General features: G+C 39.0%; 1 protein-coding gene across 2 annotated transcripts in view; it reads left to right on the top strand.

Annotated features, from left to right (window-relative positions):
• Positions 1-19,260, top strand: part of hdlbpb (high density lipoprotein binding protein b) — a 43,135-nt gene that overhangs the window by 14,330 nt on the left and 9,545 nt on the right. For both annotated transcript variants that reach the window (XM_061709532.1, XM_061709533.1), the window contains exons 7-22: positions 4,535-4,750; positions 5,917-6,123; positions 8,734-8,841; positions 9,143-9,247; positions 11,865-11,943; positions 12,918-13,057; positions 13,162-13,266; positions 14,029-14,142; positions 14,231-14,317; positions 14,410-14,541; positions 14,632-14,850; positions 15,835-16,056; positions 17,123-17,341; positions 17,648-17,789; positions 18,381-18,508; positions 18,600-18,704. In XM_061709532.1, coding sequence (XP_061565516.1) covers positions 4,535-4,750; positions 5,917-6,123; positions 8,734-8,841; positions 9,143-9,247; positions 11,865-11,943; positions 12,918-13,057; positions 13,162-13,266; positions 14,029-14,142; positions 14,231-14,317; positions 14,410-14,541; positions 14,632-14,850; positions 15,835-16,056; positions 17,123-17,341; positions 17,648-17,789; positions 18,381-18,508; positions 18,600-18,704 — 2,328 coding nt within the window. The remainder of the gene's footprint in view (positions 1-4,534; positions 4,751-5,916; positions 6,124-8,733; positions 8,842-9,142; positions 9,248-11,864; positions 11,944-12,917; positions 13,058-13,161; positions 13,267-14,028; positions 14,143-14,230; positions 14,318-14,409; positions 14,542-14,631; positions 14,851-15,834; positions 16,057-17,122; positions 17,342-17,647; positions 17,790-18,380; positions 18,509-18,599; positions 18,705-19,260) is intronic.

Raw genomic sequence — 19,260 nt, 5'->3', positions numbered from 1 at the left:
GAACATAAAACTTCACCATCTGGATGCAGAGGTGGATCTGCTCATTGGGACAGACGCTCCTAAAGTGATGGAACCCTGGGAGCTGATTAACAGCCAGAGTGAAGGACCATACGCAGTCAGAACCAGAGTTGGCTGGGTAATTAATGGACCACTACGCAGTGGAAAAAGCAGTGGAGTCAAGATGGGCTGTTCCGTCGTCACGACGAATCGTATCTCTGTGGAACATCTGGAAGAGATGCTCATCAGTCACCATGATTTCAGTGAAAAGACATCAGTGGAACGAGAAGATGATCCTGCGTTACCAAACAATCGCTGTGTGGCAAAGCAGCGGCTTCAAGGCCTGAAGAGGAAAATTGAGAAAGATGTCAAGTACAAGGAGGAGTACACTTCATTTCTCAGTGGCATGTTGGATCAAGGTTATGCTGAGTTGGTACCCACGGAACAGCTGGAACAAGATGATGGAAAAGTGTGCTACATTCCCCATCACGGAGTACATCACCCTACCAAAGGAAAGTTGAGAGTTGTATTTGACTGTGGGGCCATGTATAAAGGAACTTCACTGAACCAGCATCTGTTGCAGGGACCAGACTTAACCAACTCTCTGACGGATGTTGGTCAGTGGAAGTATGTGAGCACGAAGATCAATCCTGCGGATGAAGAATCACGTGGATTGACTGTTGACGACCTTCTTACAAATGGAAGATGGATTAAAGGCCCAGAGTTCCTCCGTTTGTCAGCGAGTGAGTGGCCTGTGCCTGATTTTGAGCCAGCTTCGATTCCTGCTGACGACCCAGAGGATCCTGGATGATGGGCCGAGTTCTGAGTACCAAGTCTGAAGGGCAAAGGATTGGTCCGTTCTGTGTGCCTTCAAACTAAGACCAGTGTTTTGGAGCGGCCTGTAACGAAGATCTGCCTGCTCCTGGAGGCCACGGCTTAGGATCATGGACATTATTCTCTCTTTCTCCCTTACTTCTCTATCCTCTGTCTGGTTGTTTCGTTTACAGTATTCCAGAAGAAGACGGAAGAATCACCTCCCGTTAGAGTTAGGGAGAGATAAAGAAAATAGCTCCTTTTAGAAATTAATGTAATTGTGAGTTTACACTTTCCTCAATTAGGGGCCGGAGTGTAGGAGCTATTTGTCACTTTTGTATTATTTAATTCATTTATTATTTAGTTAGTTTTTGTGGTTTAGTTTTGGGAATACACTTTTAATTTGTTTATGATATTTAGTATTGATTAAGTTTATTTTGTTACTTAACCATGTTTTATTTTGAAAGTACTGGGTAGCTGGAGCGCACCAGGTGAGATTATATATATGGGTTGGCAGACACAGGTGAGCCAGGCACCTGGGAGGGCAGATGGTTTTTTACCAGGGCAAGAGAGGCGTCAAAGATCTTTGCTCGTTTGTTTGCCAGGAAAATAAACCATTGGAAACTTTATTTTTGCCTGGACAATGGACTTTCTGTATCCTGCGTAAATCCACTCCCTAGGTGTCTCAGTGGCCGTTTGATTATTATAGTTTGATACGTTGAGTTGAATATTTTGATTTATTTATTTACTTTGTTATAATTCACCTGGAGGACAAATAGCCACTACAGATTGTGTGGATCCAATACAAGTCTAGCTTAAAAGGAATCCTAACTAATGAGAGAAATTATAATCTACTAAAATACGTTGCTAAAACCACATGAAATGTATACCGTAGTAAAAAAAAACTCAGTTGCACAATGCATTCTGGGTGGATTATATCACCTGGACACGCTTTTACTGGTTAGCAGTATTGATCAAATGCCACATGCTCCTGCTTTTGGTTGCAGTATCCAGTTAAAAGGCGTCAGGGGAAATACAGCAAGTCGTCACAGTTTTTTTTTTTAAATGACAGAAAGAGCGAAGACGCTTTCCTAAAAAACTGCAGCTGTGGTCTTCCTGCAAATCAATGCTGACGTGTAAGAGCGCACTAGTGTCGAATTTTGTAATACGGTCCTATAATAAAATGCTGTCTCTATGATTATGCCCCAGTCTGTTTCCATGTATATCAGTCAGACAACTGAGAAGCGTAACCCAAACTGCAGCTCTGGTGATCCTGCTCATTGTGGTACGTACTAGTTTACAGGGTGAACAGCTGAGTGCTCTGTTTCCTGTGGCAGAGGTGCATAATCCAGGGCCATAAAGTAAAAACGCTGCCATGTTTCTGGATCAGCCCGTACATTTAGAACAGGGGTTTTCACTAAGGACCAGAGGTGTCTTCAGTATTCACATTCATTACTCAGGTAGAAGTATAGATACTAGAGTTTAAAAATACTCCTGTAGAAGTTGAAGTATCAACTCAAGTTTTTTACTCAAGTAAAAGTATAAAAGTACTGGTTTCAAAACTACTTAAAGTATAAAAGTAAAAGTAATGTAAGAGGAAAAAAAGCCATTAAGGACAAAAGCCTTTGAAAATGAATGCATCTTAGTATAATGTAAATATATTAAAGAAGCATATATGTGTACTATTGAGCATTAACATGTGTTTCAGAGAGCAGGAGATATGATGACTAGTTGCCTATAAGTATTGTAATGGTGCAAAAAGTCAAACTTCAGAGGCATGTTATCATTTATCCTAACCTTTATTGGAATGTACATCCAAGTTTAGTTGCAGGAATCTGAGGGAACGGATGTAAGAACAAAACTGGACAAGAACATCTGAAACAACCACAACCAAATTCACTCTATCCGGATGGAGCAATTTAACTGGATAGTTTTTATTAAAGGCCGTAATGAAATAGAGTAACGAGGCTGTTTTTAAAATGTAAGGAGTAAAAAGTACAGATAATTGCGTGAAAATGTAAGGAGTAAAAGTAAAAAGTCGTCTGAAAAATAATTACTCCAGTGAAGTATAGATAACCAAAATTTCTACTTAAGTAAGGTAACAAAGTATTTGTACTTCGTTACTTGACACCTCTGCTAACGACCTACCATCTACCTGCAGAGGAGCTGGTTTAGTGATTAGTTGGAACAACTGCTGGACAGGATTTTTACTTTATGCCACCTGGATTATACACCTCTGCGTGTGACACAACCGTATCCAAAACCCTGAGTCTGAGTCATTTCCATGAAACCTTGAAATCCAGAATGGAGTACAAAAACAACAAAACAAAACCTCCAGTTGCATCGCAAACGAGCAATTAGTACCAGAATTAAGAATCCATTGTTATTATCTGTTTTGTTGTGGATATCTGAACAAATATAATAGCAGTGATACATGTTTTTATTAGTTTTATCAATTACGTGCTTCGTAGCTCCAAAGGAGATATTTCTACAAGGGGGAGGAGTTAGCATCTCAACTTTCCTCCCTCTTCTGTAGATTTTGCCTCTTGAAATTGGTGTTGCACTTTTTTTGCCACCCATTTCAAAGGTACAGAAAATCTGGCACGATTGGAAGTTAGATGGAGACATAGATGAGGAAGGTGGATAATTTTACTGCAATCTGGTTCTGTGACATCATAATACTCTGCACATCTCGATCGCTCTGTTTTTTTCCCCCCGACCCTGAAACAAATTTGCAAAGCTGTGTCATCTCTTGGTCTTTAAGTTGGTTGCCTCTTGTGAGATACAAATATATGCACTCAACACATTATTTTTAGGGTTGGGCAACGATTAAAATTTTTAATCGCAATTAATCGCATGATTTTCCTGATTAATCGTGATTAATCACATTGTATATGCAAAATCAAATAATAAATTCAAAAGTTGTGTAAAGAGCACTTTTATTTATAAAGAACGAAAGTGCCATAACATTTGTTGTGCAAACATCTCAGCAAACATCAGCACTTGTCAGTAACACATATTTAGTGTAAAAATGTCAAATAAAATATAGCTTATTGCCACTGCCAGGGCTTTAATGTCATCCTGTTTTTTTATGAAAAATAAAAAAAGTCTACCAACAAAATCCTAATCCACAATCATGACATTAAAACAGGCAATTTCTGAGGAAACAGCAGAAACGTTTAACAGGGAGCAGCATTATTGTCTATATTCAGCACCAAATGTCCCTGTTGGAAAGTGTGAAGCACAAAAAAAAAAATCACTATTGAAATTTGCTTTACAGGGGTTGAATCCGCTGTCTGGGAGAACTTTAAAATTAAAATGTCCATGTAACCGTTCCGTAATTTTACCGCTCTCATGTCTGTTTTAGCTTTTCCGCATGTTTTTCCGCCAACTCTCTTCCGGTTCCGCAGCAGCTGGCAAAAGACTTTTCAAAACAAAAGCATGTGAGCAACATGCGTTAATGCGCGGTAAAATAAATGATGGCGTTAATAAATGAATGAGTTAACGCGATAACGCGTTAACTTGCCCAACCCTAATTATTTTATTATTTTTTTTATAATTCATCCTCCTTAATGAGCTGCCAACTAAAATGATAAAAAGAGGACGCTGCATCACATGTCAGTATTGATTTTTCTTTGCCTGTTGTATTACCTCTAATCATGGCATCATTGAGAAAACTACTGTATGAATCCCTTCCCCGTTTTCCAACTCACCCACCGGACAGGACAAGCGGGCCGTGGAGCGTCTGTCCCTGGAGAAAGCCTTCCACCCCTTCATCGCCGGCGCCCACAACAGGCTGGTCCAGGAGCTTAACCAGGAGACCGGCGCTCGCATCAGCATCCCCCCGCCCAGCCTGCCAAAGGATGAAATTGTCATCACCGGGGAGAAGGAGGCCGTCGCTCTGGCAGTCAACCGCATCCGAGCCATCTACGACGACAAGGTGAGCTTTAAAACAAAGACTTCTCTCAATTTGTTGTACTCCTCACCCGTTTACTGTTTAATTTAGCTTTTTTATCATAGCTTTTTTTTTTTTTTAAACCCTACTGTCCACTCTTTTGTTTCAGTAAACGCTAAAAACATATTCAGTCTATTTCAGAAGTTAATTAGGAATTGACCAAAATGGCAAAAAAAGAAATGCAAACAACCAATGAAAGGTAGTTAGGCCTCATTTGTTTACAGGACTGTCTCAGAAAATTAGAATATTGTGATTTTCTGTAATTCTGCAATTACAAAAACAAAAATGTCATACATTGTGGATTCATTACAAAGCAACTGAAATATTGCAAGCCTTTTATTATTTTAATATTGCTGATCATGGCTTACAGCTTAAGAAAACTCAAATATCCTATCTCAAAGAATTAGAATATTCTGGGAATCTTAATCTTAAACTGTAAACCATAATCAGCAATATTAAAATAATAAAAGGCTTGCAATATTTCAGTTGATTTGTAATGAATCCAGAATGTATGACATTTTTGTTTTTTTAATTGCATTACAGAAAATAAAGAACTTTATCACAATATTCTAATTTTCTGAGACAGTCCTGTACATTCCAGCTGTTTTCATTCAGGTGTCCTTCCACAGACACCCAGGGTTTGCTTCGTGTTGAGACAAGAGCTGTTATTTATCAAATCATTTACATTGCTGCAATGGTTTTATTTTATGGTGTAGCATGCACAAATGGTAATAAAAAGAAATATATATTAGATGGAAGGCTATAATACAGAGAAATGGTGTGTGCGTTTGATGTGCTGCTTTCACTGGCAAAATAGAGATGATGCAGAGAGGAAATTGGATTGCGCAAGAAAACAACAGGATGAGGAATCTAATTTAATTTAGTGCGTAATAGTGACGCACAAAACCAATTTTATCCTCTCGTGTCTTCAGCCATAGTCGCCCTCCTTTGCTTTTTTGCTCACTTCTTCCCCTCAGATATCCTCTTTTCCTTCTGCTAAAGTCTTTCTAGTCAGGCAATTCACCTTTCTCTTTGCTGTTGTATTCCCATCTATCGGTTTTCTTTTCTCCCTCCTCATCCCACTGTCCTTCCCCCCCCAACCATCTCTCCGTGCAATCTCATCAATTATAATTCTGTTTTCCACTCTGCAGAAGAGGAAAACCACGACTATTTCTGTGGAGGTGAAAAAGTCTCAGCACAAGTACATCATCGGTCCGAAGGGAAACACCCTGCAGGAGATCCTGGAGGCCACCGGAGTGTCGGTGGAAATGCCTCCTCTCGACTCCATTTCAGAAACAATTATCCTGAGAGGGGAGCCCGACAAACTGGGACCTGCACTCACGCAGGTCTATGCCAAGGTGAGGAGGGAAACAAGGTGCTAAATCATCTGGTCCAAACTGCCAATTTGGGACTTTAATGCCCAGCAGCGTGGACGCTCACATCGTTATCATTTAAACTGTAAACATCTACATCATATTATAGAAAAGGAGCTTGTTTCCAAGCGTTAAATGAAAACACTTTCACATAATCTTAAGTATGATTGATGCGTTATTGCTTTCTAAACCTTTAGAGCGGGGGAAAGGAATGGCTTGTAAAACTTTAGCTACCTTAAGGCAGTATCTCCACGAGACATGCTTTTAAATTGTACTCCACAAGGACGGAGTAGAAATAACTGCCGAGAGGCACAGCTATACACCCAGCATTTTTTTTTAAACAACACTCCCTTTTTGTGCAACAACTTTGAGGGCTGTTTTTCTCAGATAACCAGCATTTGGGGGGGGGTCGGGTCTTCATCTTGGTTGTTGTTTATTGAGATCCCCATTAGCTGCAGCAGAAACTGAAGCTGTTCTTGCTGGGGTCTTAACAAAATAATGCAATACAAAAGAAAACAAATAGAGAAAATAACTTAAAAAATAAAAAAATACAGAATAGGAGCAAGAAGAAAAATATATATACTGTATAAATATACAAAATCAAGATATTTTAAGATCAAGACAAGAACAGAAACCAAGTCAACTATATCATCCCCACATATACCTAATATATACATATATATAAATATCTATTATATAATACCCTATCATATCTGATATTCCAAGTCAATTCTAGAATAGAATAGAATAGAAGACTTTATTGATCTCCCAGAGGAGAAATTCAGTCGTGCAGCAGCCAGAACACACACACGCTCAAACGGTTTATACAAAAAATTTAAAATAGAAATAACCAATAAATAGTTAAATAATAAAAAAGAGCAATATAAAAAGTAGAAAAAGAGTATGTACAAGAGAAAAAAAAATAATAAACACCAAAAAAACGGATAATATTTACAAAATATTTACAAATATTTTCAAAAATATGTGAGGTATTTAGCAGTTATTGCACTTACAAAGAGACAGGCTTATTGCACACGGGTGGCTACAATTCTACATTATATTCACACACACACACATATATATATATATATATATATATATATATATATATATATACTCATACTCATATGTACCTATTATATAATAACACTATTATGCAATAATACCATTATATCTCATGTACCGTAACCAAAACAATCATATTACATACACAACTCTATTCCATACCGAAACCATTACTTGGATAGATGCTCTTTAAGTATATTCTGAATTGATTATTGTTAACAGAGAGTTTTACATGATTGGGTAAAGAATTCCATTCTTTCATTCCTCTATACAGGACTGTACGTTTGTAACGTTGGTAACCAGGAACATGCATGAAAAGCCTTTTCTCGCGGTGTTTATCTCCCCTGAGCTGCCTGCCACGTAAGACGGGAGGAAAAGTAAACAAAAAGAGAGAAAATTGTTGGAGCAGATCTTTTAGACGCTAACCGTTGATGGCTACATTGATCTCTGGAAGTGGAACCACGAATCCTCTGAAAGAAGTCATACGTCCACTTTCAACTCTCCATCAGGCCTGGAGCCAGGCTCCTTCTAATGCTACATTTCAACTCAATCATATTGATTTTATCGCTTTGACAACATCCTTGTAATGTGGTTGTCAGACTGAGCTGTAACAAGCTCATCCACTGAAAATACCAGGGCAGGCCTCTTCTGTTTGGTACTAATGGTGGAAAAAGAAATATGACAAATATATGCAACATAAAAAGGAAATGATTCCTCTTAATCTCCCTTCTGTGTATGGAGCGACACTTAAATGCCCCTTCTCCCCTGGACTGGTTTTGGAGCCAATTCAGAGCTTTACCTGTATGTTTTTGTTTTTTTAAAACAGGACATCTTTTATAGCTCTCATGTTAAGTGTGAGTTGAAAAAGATCAACCGTCCTTCCAGATATGTTCACATTTCTTTTCTTTTTTTTATCAGTCTTTTTATTAGTTTTTTAACATTATAACAGGAACATACAGTCAAACAGAAAAGAGAAACAAAAACAAACAAAAAAGACAACAAGAAAAATAACCCCCAAAAACCAGACGTAAAAAAAATAATGAAATAACATTATTGCCAGATAATTGTCAGACACAGGGCCAATATAAATGAAAATGAATGAAAACCTTTACATTATATTGTCAGCATCCATACCCTCCACAAAGTTCAGGAAAGGCTGCCAGATCCTATAAAATGTCTCAGTGGATCCCCGAACAGTGTACTTGATCTTTTCCAGTTTGAGATGAGCCATGACTTCCCTGATCCAGTGATTAGATGATGGTGGAGCAGAGTTTTTCCATTTAAACAAAATCAGTCTCCGAGCCAGGAGGGAACAAAAGGCCATCATGTTGGTTTCCCGCTGCATAAAATATGTTCACATTTCTATCTTTATCATTGGAAAGCAGCGCCAGAGGCGCCCGCTATGACCAAATTACACGCAGTAATCAGCTCCATCGTTACAGACTGACACTTGTCAGACTGAATAGACTTGTGAGAGTGAGTTAAAGGAAACCTTGTTTAAACTGTGTGTGTTTTTTTCCGTCTCTGCAGGCTAAGAGCGTGATGGTCGTGGAGGTCAGTGCTCCAGCTTGGCTGCATCGCTTCATCATTGGCAAGAAAGGGCAGAACATCGGGCGAATCACGCAGCAGCTGCCACGAGTAAGGAAACACTGCGGGGATGATGATGCCAGCTAGAAGCCACAAATTACATAGATCACAAATTAATGCCTCTCCCTGGACCAGAAGTATAAAATATGTGCTTTCAGTATACTGGATAAGTATCAATAGCAGTGTGAGGTCTTTGGCATCTTTAGGAAATAGGACCAATGAAAGAGACAATTATGCTGTAAAAAAAAATTGGCAAAAGGAGTTTGCAGTTTGGCATCATTTGAGAGGTGATTTGATAAACGGGGATAAAGAGGGAAGTCTCTGACTCTGCTGTGTTTGTGCGTGTTTGCAGGTTCACATCGAGTTTACGGACGGTGAGGATTGCATCAGTCTGGAAGGGCCAACGGAGGAGGTGGAGCAGGCCCAGGCCCAGATACAGGAGATCATCAAGGACCTGGTCGGTACCACGCTCTCTCCGTCCGTTCTTCCTCTCTCTCACACACATAAACATTTAGTTTAGTTTTAGTTTAGTTTTATTTAGCACATACAATAAAAATAACATCACACAAATAAGTGCAGTTAAAAGAAACGCCATAAACCAGTAGGCTTATGAGGAGCCCCCACCTAATAACATTTTACAATATAGTTATGAGGATACAAAATCATAAAATAAAAATAAATAATACATCATAAAAATTGCATGCAGAACATGAATGAAAATAAAAAATTACTGTTGACCTATAAATACATGATCATGAAAATATGAATATTATGCTATAACTACCCTCTACTGCCCTTATTTTTAACAGCTTGTGCTTTTTATTATTTTACTTCTTTTCTTATCATCTTATTCAATCGTATTTGTTATTCACTGTCTAATTATGTCTTGCTGCTTTTAATGTCAATGTAAAGCACTTTGAATTACCTTGTGTTGAATTGTGCTATATAAATAAATTTGCCTTGCCTTCAACAAGTGGCAACACAGAATATGAAGTACAAAAGAAACATTAACAGTGGGAAAAGCAAGAGCTTTCTTGGCTACACTGTTGAATTAAATGTTCTCTTGAGCAACTTCTGAGGATGTATAGGGACCTACAAGTGTTTGCAATCTGGTACCAACTATTCCAGACTTTGACACCTCTATAACTAAACAAAAATGGGCTTCTAGATTCCAGATATTTAGGCGGATGTAGGGCGAGGGCCTGCCGTGTTGAGTAGGAATGAAATTGAGAGTTTGTAGCAAAGTACTCTCACACACACAAACATTGACAGTTACATCCCTGAACCCTTACTTTTACACAACAACACACTATGTGATTTAGTTTTAATGTGCGGAGGAACATTTTTTCCTGTCGTAATATTTCAAACCACCCGAACAAGAACAAGAGCAGAGTCTGTAAAGTTTTAGCACACTGGCTGTTTTTCCAGAAGAACATAAGGTTTTAGGGGGCTGCTGTCAGAAAGTGCACATGTTTTCAAAGCTTGCATCTTTTTTTTTTCTTTTTTTTTTCCCCCAATATTTTGTGGCTCTAGTGGCCTTTATTCAAAGTGTAGACAGGAAGGGACTAGATCAGGGGTCGGCAACCCAAAATGTTGAAAGAGCCATATTGGACCAAAAACACAAAAAATAAATATGTCTGGAGCCGCAAAAAATGAAAAGTCTTGTATAAGCCTTAGAATGAAGGAAACAGATGCTGCATGTATCTTTATTAGTTATAACTGGGGGAAGATTTTTTTTTTTTCATTATGCACAAGTCGAAATGTCGAGAAAAAAGTTGAAATGTCAAGATTAATGTTGAAGTACAATCTTGAGAAAAAAGTTGAAATGTCAAGAAAAAAGTCAAAATGTGCAGGGTTTTGAGCTCTGAACTTTTACTTATGTAAGGCTGGTGTAGAGTTAAGCCTTATCTTCTTAAATGAAACCTTTTTCTGGTCGTGAATAGGATAAACACGGGGACAACTTGTGCTGAGTTCCAGTGTACTTTAATGTCCCTCAACAGTGTAGGATTTTAGAACATCAACACAGCACCTAGTGCCGTACTGTGGCGTATCACTCCGCCCAATCTAAAACAGACTAATCACTACAGATAAACTGACTAGTGTCATTATAGTCCCTGATTTACATCAGAATATAAAGAATATATTTATAAAATAATGAACCCTGAATTACCAAAATAACCTTCTTAACAAAAATAAATCTCCTCTTACACTTATAAGGTGAGCATGAATCAATCTTTTTTATGGTGTAAAATTGTATGTATTTATTTACTTTTATTTATTTATTTAATTTTAGTTATGTCAAGAAAAAAGTCAAAATGTCGAGAAAAAAGTCAGAATTTCGTGAAAAAAGTCGAAATGTCGAGATTAATGTTGAACTACAATCTCGAGAAAAAAGTCGAAATTTCAAGAAAAAAGTAGAAATGTCGAGATTAAAAAGGAAAGGAAAAAGGGAGAAAAAAAGGAAAAAAGTAGAGAAAAAAGAAATTAAAGAGAAAACATAAAAAAAGAAGAAAAAAGGAAAAGAAGAAAAAAAGGAAAAAAAAGGTCAAACATTTTTGAAAAAGCTCCAGGGAGCCACTAGGGCGGCGCTAAAGAAAGCCGCGGGTTGCCGAGCCCTGGGCTAGAGAGAGAGAGAATGGAGACGACATGCAGCAAAGGGCGCAGTCCGGGACTCAAACCTGCGACCTCTGCAGGAGGACTGTAGCCGCAGTACATGGGCCGCTTGCTTAAACCACTGTGCCACACAGCGGCCCAAAGCTTGCATCTTAAATGGATAAGTGAGAATATCACCGTCTGCAGTACAATAATAGACAACTATAAGGGGGTGAGCATTAAATAAGGTGATATAAATCGCAGCTTATGTGTTTCAAGGGAGTTGGATACTTCCACCCAAATAAACTTTGTTGCATCTGAGTTGGAAGTTGATCCCCATTAAGTCTGAAAGTTAAAGACCCTCGGAAAACTGAGACACTGGAGAAAAAAGAAAACAAGCCCACAAGAGAGTTGCACATTTGATAAGTGCTGTATTGTTTAAAACTGTTTCCGAACACAGTAAGACATTTCTCTGTGTGCAGCTGGTGAGGATGGACTACACTGAAGTCATGATTGATCAGCGTTTCCACAGACACCTCATTGGAAAGAACGGAGCCAACAGTGAGTAGATTTGTTTTTCTGCAGATTATAACAGAAAATCTTTGCTGGGGTTAAAAGTTTGAGTGCCGGAGCAACCGATCATACTGAAACGCGCGGCTGAATTGTGATGAACTTGGATGCATTTTTGCCTTTTCCACCTACAGAATTTGTCATATCTTTGTTCCAGCATCAAATAATGGTAATCATTCATAGTAAAGCTGTTATCTTTGATTTAATGCAGACTCAATTAGATAAAAGCAGGGACTGGCCACATTCTCCACATTGATAACACATTAGTGACAATAATCAGTTATAGAGGACTTCAGGCGACATAGTAGCATATCCGTCATCAGACAGTACACGCTGATCTACAGGACTGTCTCCGAAAATTAGAATATTGTGATAAAGTTCTTTATTTTCTGTAATGCAATTTAAAAAAAAAAAAAAAAAAAAAAAAAATGTCATACATTCTGGATTCATTACAAATCAACTGAAATATTGCAAGCCTTTTATTATTTTAATATTGCTGATCATGGCTTACAGTTTAAGATTAAGATTCCCAGAATATTCAAATTTTTTTGAAATAGGATATTTGAGTTTTCTTAAGCTGTAAACCATGATCAGCAATATTAAAATAATAAAAGGCTTGCAATATTTCAGTTGATTTGTAATGAATCCAGAATGTATGACATTTTTGCATTACAGAAAATAAAGGACTTTATCGCAATATTCAAATTTTTTGAGACAGTCCTGTATATAAATATTTAGTTGCTGTTTGTTTCTAGAGTAAGTCAAAAGTGTAAGAAATGACTTGTTACAAATATTTTGATGCATATTTATCATCACAAAACGTTTAAAAGGGATTGTTTCCACGTCCAGCAGCAGTAGGACCTGCATGATGCTGAAGTTACTGATGCATCTTTGAAGACAAACCAACCTCTTTCCCCCTTTTCTTCCTCTTCTGTCGCGCCAAATCCTTGGACTTCACCCTACAGTTAATCGTATCAAGGAGCAGTACAAAGTGTCGGTGAGGATCCCCCAGGACTCGGAGAGGAGCGGCCTGGTCCGCATCGAGGGAGACCCTAAAGGAGTGCAGCTGGCGCGGAGAGAGCTCATCGAGATGGTCCAGAGAATGGTGAGAACGGGGTCAAAGTTCACCTTCAGCCTGTTGTCGCTGTCGACACAAACTAAGGGATGTTCTTTTTGGTCATTTTACGTACGTGTTGTTCACATTTCTAGGAAAATGAACGCACCAAAGACTTGATTGTGGATCAGAAGTTCCATCGAACAATCATCGGACAGAAGGGAGAAAAGATCAAGGAAGTCCGGGACAAGTTTCCGGAGGTGAGACATCGTCCTGACAGATTATTAGGGCCCGAGCACTGACAGTGCGAAGGCCCTATTGTATCTGGAGGAAATGTTATCCTCGTTTTTTTTTTCCCGATGAAATGAGGGCCTTTTTTTCCCCCTAAACGTGCCCCAAATGTCACTAAATTTTAAATCGAACAGGAAGTTGGCTATTTTGAATTAATCGTGTAATTTTGGCGCAATTTATGCCATTTTCACGTGTCATACTTTAACGAACTCCTCCTAGCAGGATCGTCCGTTTGACATACAACTCTCTCAGGAGACACAAAAGACGTTAACGATGAAAAATTATCAAAATCGTGAGTTTACGTGAAATAGCGTGGCCGCAGCGCCACGTCAAACTTCAACGTTAAACAGGAAGTGATACTAGTAGCTGATTGGTCCATATTTAATAGTTCCTACTTTCTGCCATAACTTTTAAATGGTTTGACATAAAGAGTTGTGGGTGGTGTCATCTGACTTGGTTTTGAGTCCTTGACCATAATTTGTGCAAATTAGCCCAGCCCCTTCTTCTGATTGGTCGATATTTGATAGTTCCTACTTTCTGCCATAACTTTTGAATGGTTTGACATAAAGAGTCATGGGTGGTGTCATCGGACTTAGTTTAGAGTCCTTGACTTTTATTGGTGAAAATTGCACGCGCGAGGGCCCGTTCATCGCTGCTTGCAGCTTTAATTTCTCTTTACTATTACTGCGAAATGATTTAGTTTGACTAATTCTTATTTTCCTGGATTTTAGGTCATCATCAATTTCCCTGACCCGGCGCAGAAGAGCGATATCGTCCAGCTGAGAGGGCCAAAGAACGAGGTGGAGAAATGTGCAAAGTTCCTCCAGAAAATCATCGCAGAGCTGGTAGGACTCGCCACTTCCTGTTCCCGTCTCGTCGACCGTCTCCGTCTCTCTGTGCACGGCTCTCACCGCATCTTTCTCCCTTTCGTAGATTGAGAACAGCTTCTCCCTCTCCGTCCCCATCTTCAAGCAGTTTCACAAGAACATCATTGGAAAGGGCGGAGCAAACATAAAAAAGGTCAGACTTTTAAAATGTCATTAAAGCATTGACGGTACATCTAAGCTTCCATTATGTGTGCGACACAAAATAATAAATGTCTATGCCACCAGATCCGCGAGGAGACGAACACAAAGATCGACCTGCCAACAGAAAACAGTAACTCCGAGATGATCGTCATCACGGGCAAGAAGAGCAACTGTGAGGCTGCCAGAGATCGAGTTCTTGCCATCCAGAGAGAACTGGTGAGACAACTAACGGCCCGAGAGCTTGCTAATTTGTTGAACGCTTGCAAATTTATTATTCTGAGTCTCTGTATCTTGTCATGGATTCAGGCCAACATCAAGGAGGCAGAAGTGGCCATCCCGGCCAAGCTGCACAACTCTCTGATCGGCTCCAAGGGCTGCCTGGTGCGGTCCATCATGGAGGACTGCGGTGGCGTCCACATCCACTTCCCCTCAGAGGGTTCCGGCTCGGACAAGGTCACGATCAGAGGTCCCGCCGGGGAAGTGGAGAAAGCCAAGAAACAGCTGCTGCAGCTGGCCGAAGAGAAGGTTGGATAACGGTTACTGGGGATGGATTTATTGGGGAAACAGTGACTTGTCCTCATTTAGAAGTGGGTTAATGCAGCGGTCCCCAACCCCCGGGCCCCGGCCCGGTACCGGGTCGTGGGTCATCTGGTACCGGGCCACACAGAGAGAAAAGATCATTTCTGTAGCATCCCCTGATGATGGTTGACTCTCAAACTGATGGTTTTTATTCCTTGGATGTAAATACACTGCAAACACACCGTAAGAGCTATAAAGGAATACAATAAAATTAGTCTTTCTAGATTCATATAAGTTTCATTTAACTTAAATACAGACCGACACGGCTGCTGCTCGCAGCTACCGTTAACCACAATACATGAGTAACCATGGCAACCAAACTCAAGCTGGACAGAAATACGCCATAAAATTTGCAAAGAAAACAAATCCTCATCAGCAGGTGCTTTTTGTGTCAGTTAGGCTCCACTTTAGCATTCCCGACACTAGTTTAGTCTTTCAGACACACTTTCTACTGCCGTTAAACTTTTACCATTAAAGTCCGAAGCGCCGGATGTTTACAAGGTCTCGGTGAGACGCCTTCAAAATAAGAGCGCTAAATATCGGTCTCCTTAATATATAACAAATAAAATAAAAGCCTGGCTTTAAATAACGTTAATGAGAAAACAAACATAATAAAACATTGATAGAAATACTTATAATTTACAATTTCCATTTTTATTTTATTTTTTCGAAAATTACGTTTTATTATTATTATTATTATTATTATTATTGTTAATATTATTATTAATAATATTATTACAGTTTTATCACAGTTTTTAATGCCGATCTCATTTTATTTAGTTTCACAGCCGTGAAAATATTGTCAGACATTAAACCGCTCCGCGGTTCAGAAAAGGTTGGGGACCACTGGGTTAATGGACAGCACAAAATACTCACATCCCTTTCCTGCTCTGTCTCTGTCTTTCCTTCCTTCCTTCCTACACCCTTTAGCAAGTCAACAACTTCACTGTGGAGCTACAGGCCAAACCAGAGTACCACAAGTTCCTGATTGGACGCGGCGGGGCCAACATTCGGCGTGTTCGGGACAGGACGGGGGCTCGCATCATCTTCCCGTCACCCGATGACACAGAGCAGGAGCTGATCACCATCGTAGGGAAAGAGGAAGCCGTTCGGCAGGCTCAAAAAGAGCTGGAACTTCTGGTCAAAAACCTGGTAACTTCCTCCACACTGGATATACTGTTATTTTATTATTTCTTTTGATCTGTTACTTTTAGTCCGCTGTAGGAGATCCTTCCTGCCCGCAGCTATAACCGTCTGCAAGGACTTAAATACTGAATCTTACATCCTGACACATAATTTCCCTTCTGGGGTAAATCCTAAAATCATGTTACTTTTTTTTTTTTGAGGGTTATTTTTTACAGAAACGTAATACAGAAGCATTCACTTGAGAAAAAAAAAATCTGCTCTGTTTTTCTGAATTAACGAGATTATTATCTCAAAATTCTGAGAAAAGTTTTAATGAAAAAAAAATAATTCTGCTCTGTTTTTCTGAATTAACGAGATAATTATCTCAGAATTCCGAGAAAAGTTTTAATGAAAAAAAAAAAAAGATCTGCTGTTTTTTGAATTAACGACATAATTATCTCAGAATTCTGAGAAAAGTTTTAATGAAAAAAAATAATCCTCCTCTGTTTTTCTGAATTAACCAGATACCTCACAACTTACAAGAAGCTGTCATTCAATGAGAGCTGGATTTCATGGAAGCAAACATGTCCCGCCTGTCCAGTTTAATCCAGTTTTATTTTGATTTCGGTTTGAAACATTGGGAGATACTCTTGTCTTTAAGTTATATAGATGGTATTGTTAGATACCATAGTTATTAATTTGTCGACTTTGCACAGGCACCTCAGGACTTTGAGGTTGTTCAGACGGAAAGACGGAAAATGTTCTCAGAATTCTGAGATAATTATCTCGTTAATTCAGAAAAACAGAGCAGATTTTTTTTTCTCAAGTGAATGCAATACGCTTCTGTAATTTTTCAACGGTTGGCTTTTTTCTCTTCTTTTAAAACTTATTTCATTTATCAAATATGTAGTGTAAGCCTGAGGATATAAAACTCTAGACACCAAGAAGCAAAAGACCTCACCAGGTTTTTAAATCTTACTCAAGGTTGTAATTTTGAGTATATGTAACTCATATTCATGGCCAAGCCCCGAAGGAAGTCCTTTTCTCTACTTGAATAATCTCCTCTGATTGCAGTGTTGTTCCTCTCTTCCAGGATGACGTGGTGGAGGACAGCATGGAGGTGGATGTTCGCCACCACCGCCACTTCGTGTGCCGGAGAGGTCAGGTCCTGCGGGAGCTGGCAGAGGAGTACGGCGGCGTGGCCGTGAGTTTCCCTCGCACGGGAGCCAACAGCCAGAAGGTCACGCTGAAAGGAGCAAAAGACTGCGTCGACGCGGCAAAGAAACGGATCCAGGAGATCATAGAGGACCTGGTTAGAGACATAAGAGTTTTTACCCTTTTAGAGGGGTTACCCCTGGCGAGATATATCCCCTGTACAGATCAATAGCTGCACTCGAAAGTACATTTAAGTTAAAAAATTGAGCCATATTTAAGGTTTTAGAAATTGAGTTCACATCAAAACCTACAGTGTGTGTATATATATTATTTATAAGAACTGACTTTCGTGTGTAAAAAAAGGGCATGAGAAAAATGAATATATTGTATTGTGTTCAATGATTTAACTACTTGTAATGATGTGAATAGTCCTCCTAATAAAGATGTGTGTTGTCTGGAGCAGGAGTCTCAGGTGAGCATGGAGGTGGCCATCCCTCAGCGCTACCACCGCGCCATCATGGGACCTAAAGGCTGCCGCATCCAGCAAATCACCAGGGAGCACGAGGTCCAGATCAAGTTCCCTGAGAGAGACGACGGCACTGCAGGTTAGAAACAACACACAACATGCAGAAGACGTGCAGCTGCAGCTACAACACTAATGCTGTTATTATGTTGCTGCAATATACATGTATGTACAGGACTGTCTCAGAAAATTAGAATATTGTGATAAAGTTCTTTATTTTCTGTAATGCAATTAAAAAAAAAACAAAAATGTCATACATTCTGGATTCATTACAAATCAACTGAAATATTGCAAGCCTTTTATTATTTTAATATTTCTGATTATGGCTTACAGTTTAAGATTAAGATTCCCAGAATATTGTTTTGAGATAGGATATTTGAGTTTTCTTTAATGAATCCAGAATGTATGACATTTTTGTTTTTTTAATTGCATTATAGAAAATCACAATATTCTAATTTTCTGAGACAGTCCTGTGTATATATATAGATATTTGAACGATTATCGGTTCAGATTAAAATAAATGTTATCCTCCTACAAGCCAGTTTAATCGATAAATCTTGCCTAATTACTAGATGGTGGTCATCTAGTGGTCAATTCTTTTGTATCATTGAGAAAAGTCAATGCAATTGTTTCTCTTGTTTTTTTTCATCTAATTTCTGTGGTAAACTTGCAGGTCAGGAGCCTGGACAGCAGGAGAACGGTGAAGTCATTCCAGAGGCAGAGTTTGTTCCCCGCAAATGTGACACCATCACCATCTCTGGACGGGCAGAGAAGTGTGAACTGGCTAAAGCAGCCCTCCTGGTACAGACGCTTTTAGATCAGCTGAGACTCCGGAATTAACTCTCACCATCTTTCTAATGTCTTTTGTCTCTCTGACATCGTCCTCCTGCAGGCTTTGGTTCCCATAACGGAGGATGTTGAAGTGTCTTATGAGCTGCATCGCTACATCATCGGTCAGAAGGGCAGTGGAATCAGGAAGATGATGGAAGAATATGAGGTTTGCAGGCACTTTAGTTATTTTGTGATATCTGCTCATAAAATGATTTTTTTTTTTTTCAAATCAGTGGTTACCGGTTACTGTCTATGTTGTGGTTACAATCAACTAGTTCAGGGGTCGGCAACCCGCGGCTCTAGAGCCACATACAGCTCTTTAGCGCCGCCCTAGTGGCTCCTGGAGCTTTTTCAAAAATGTTTGACCTTTATTATCATTTTTTTCTTCTTTTTTTTCTCTTTTTTTTTCTTCTTTTTTCTTTTTTTCTCTTTTTTTCTTCCTTTTTCCTTTCCTTTTTAATCTCGACATTTCGACTTTTTTCTCGAAATTTTAACTTTTTTCTCGAGATTTTGACTTTTTTCTTGACATTTCGACTTTTTACACGAAATTTTGACTATTTCCTCGACATTTCGACTTGTTTCTCGACATTTCGACATTTTTCTCGACATTTCGACTTCTTTCTCGACATTTCGACTTTTTTCACGAAATTTTGACTATTTCCTCGACATTTCGACTTTTTTCTCGACATTTCGACTTTTTTCTCGAAATTTCAACTTTTTTC

Source organism: Cololabis saira, chromosome 20, assembly GCF_033807715.1.
Source record: "Cololabis saira isolate AMF1-May2022 chromosome 20, fColSai1.1, whole genome shotgun sequence".
NCBI lineage: Eukaryota > Metazoa > Chordata > Actinopteri > Beloniformes > Belonidae > Cololabis > Cololabis saira.
Note: the sequence above shows the minus strand (reverse complement) of the source record. Positions and strands in the feature narration are given on the sequence as shown.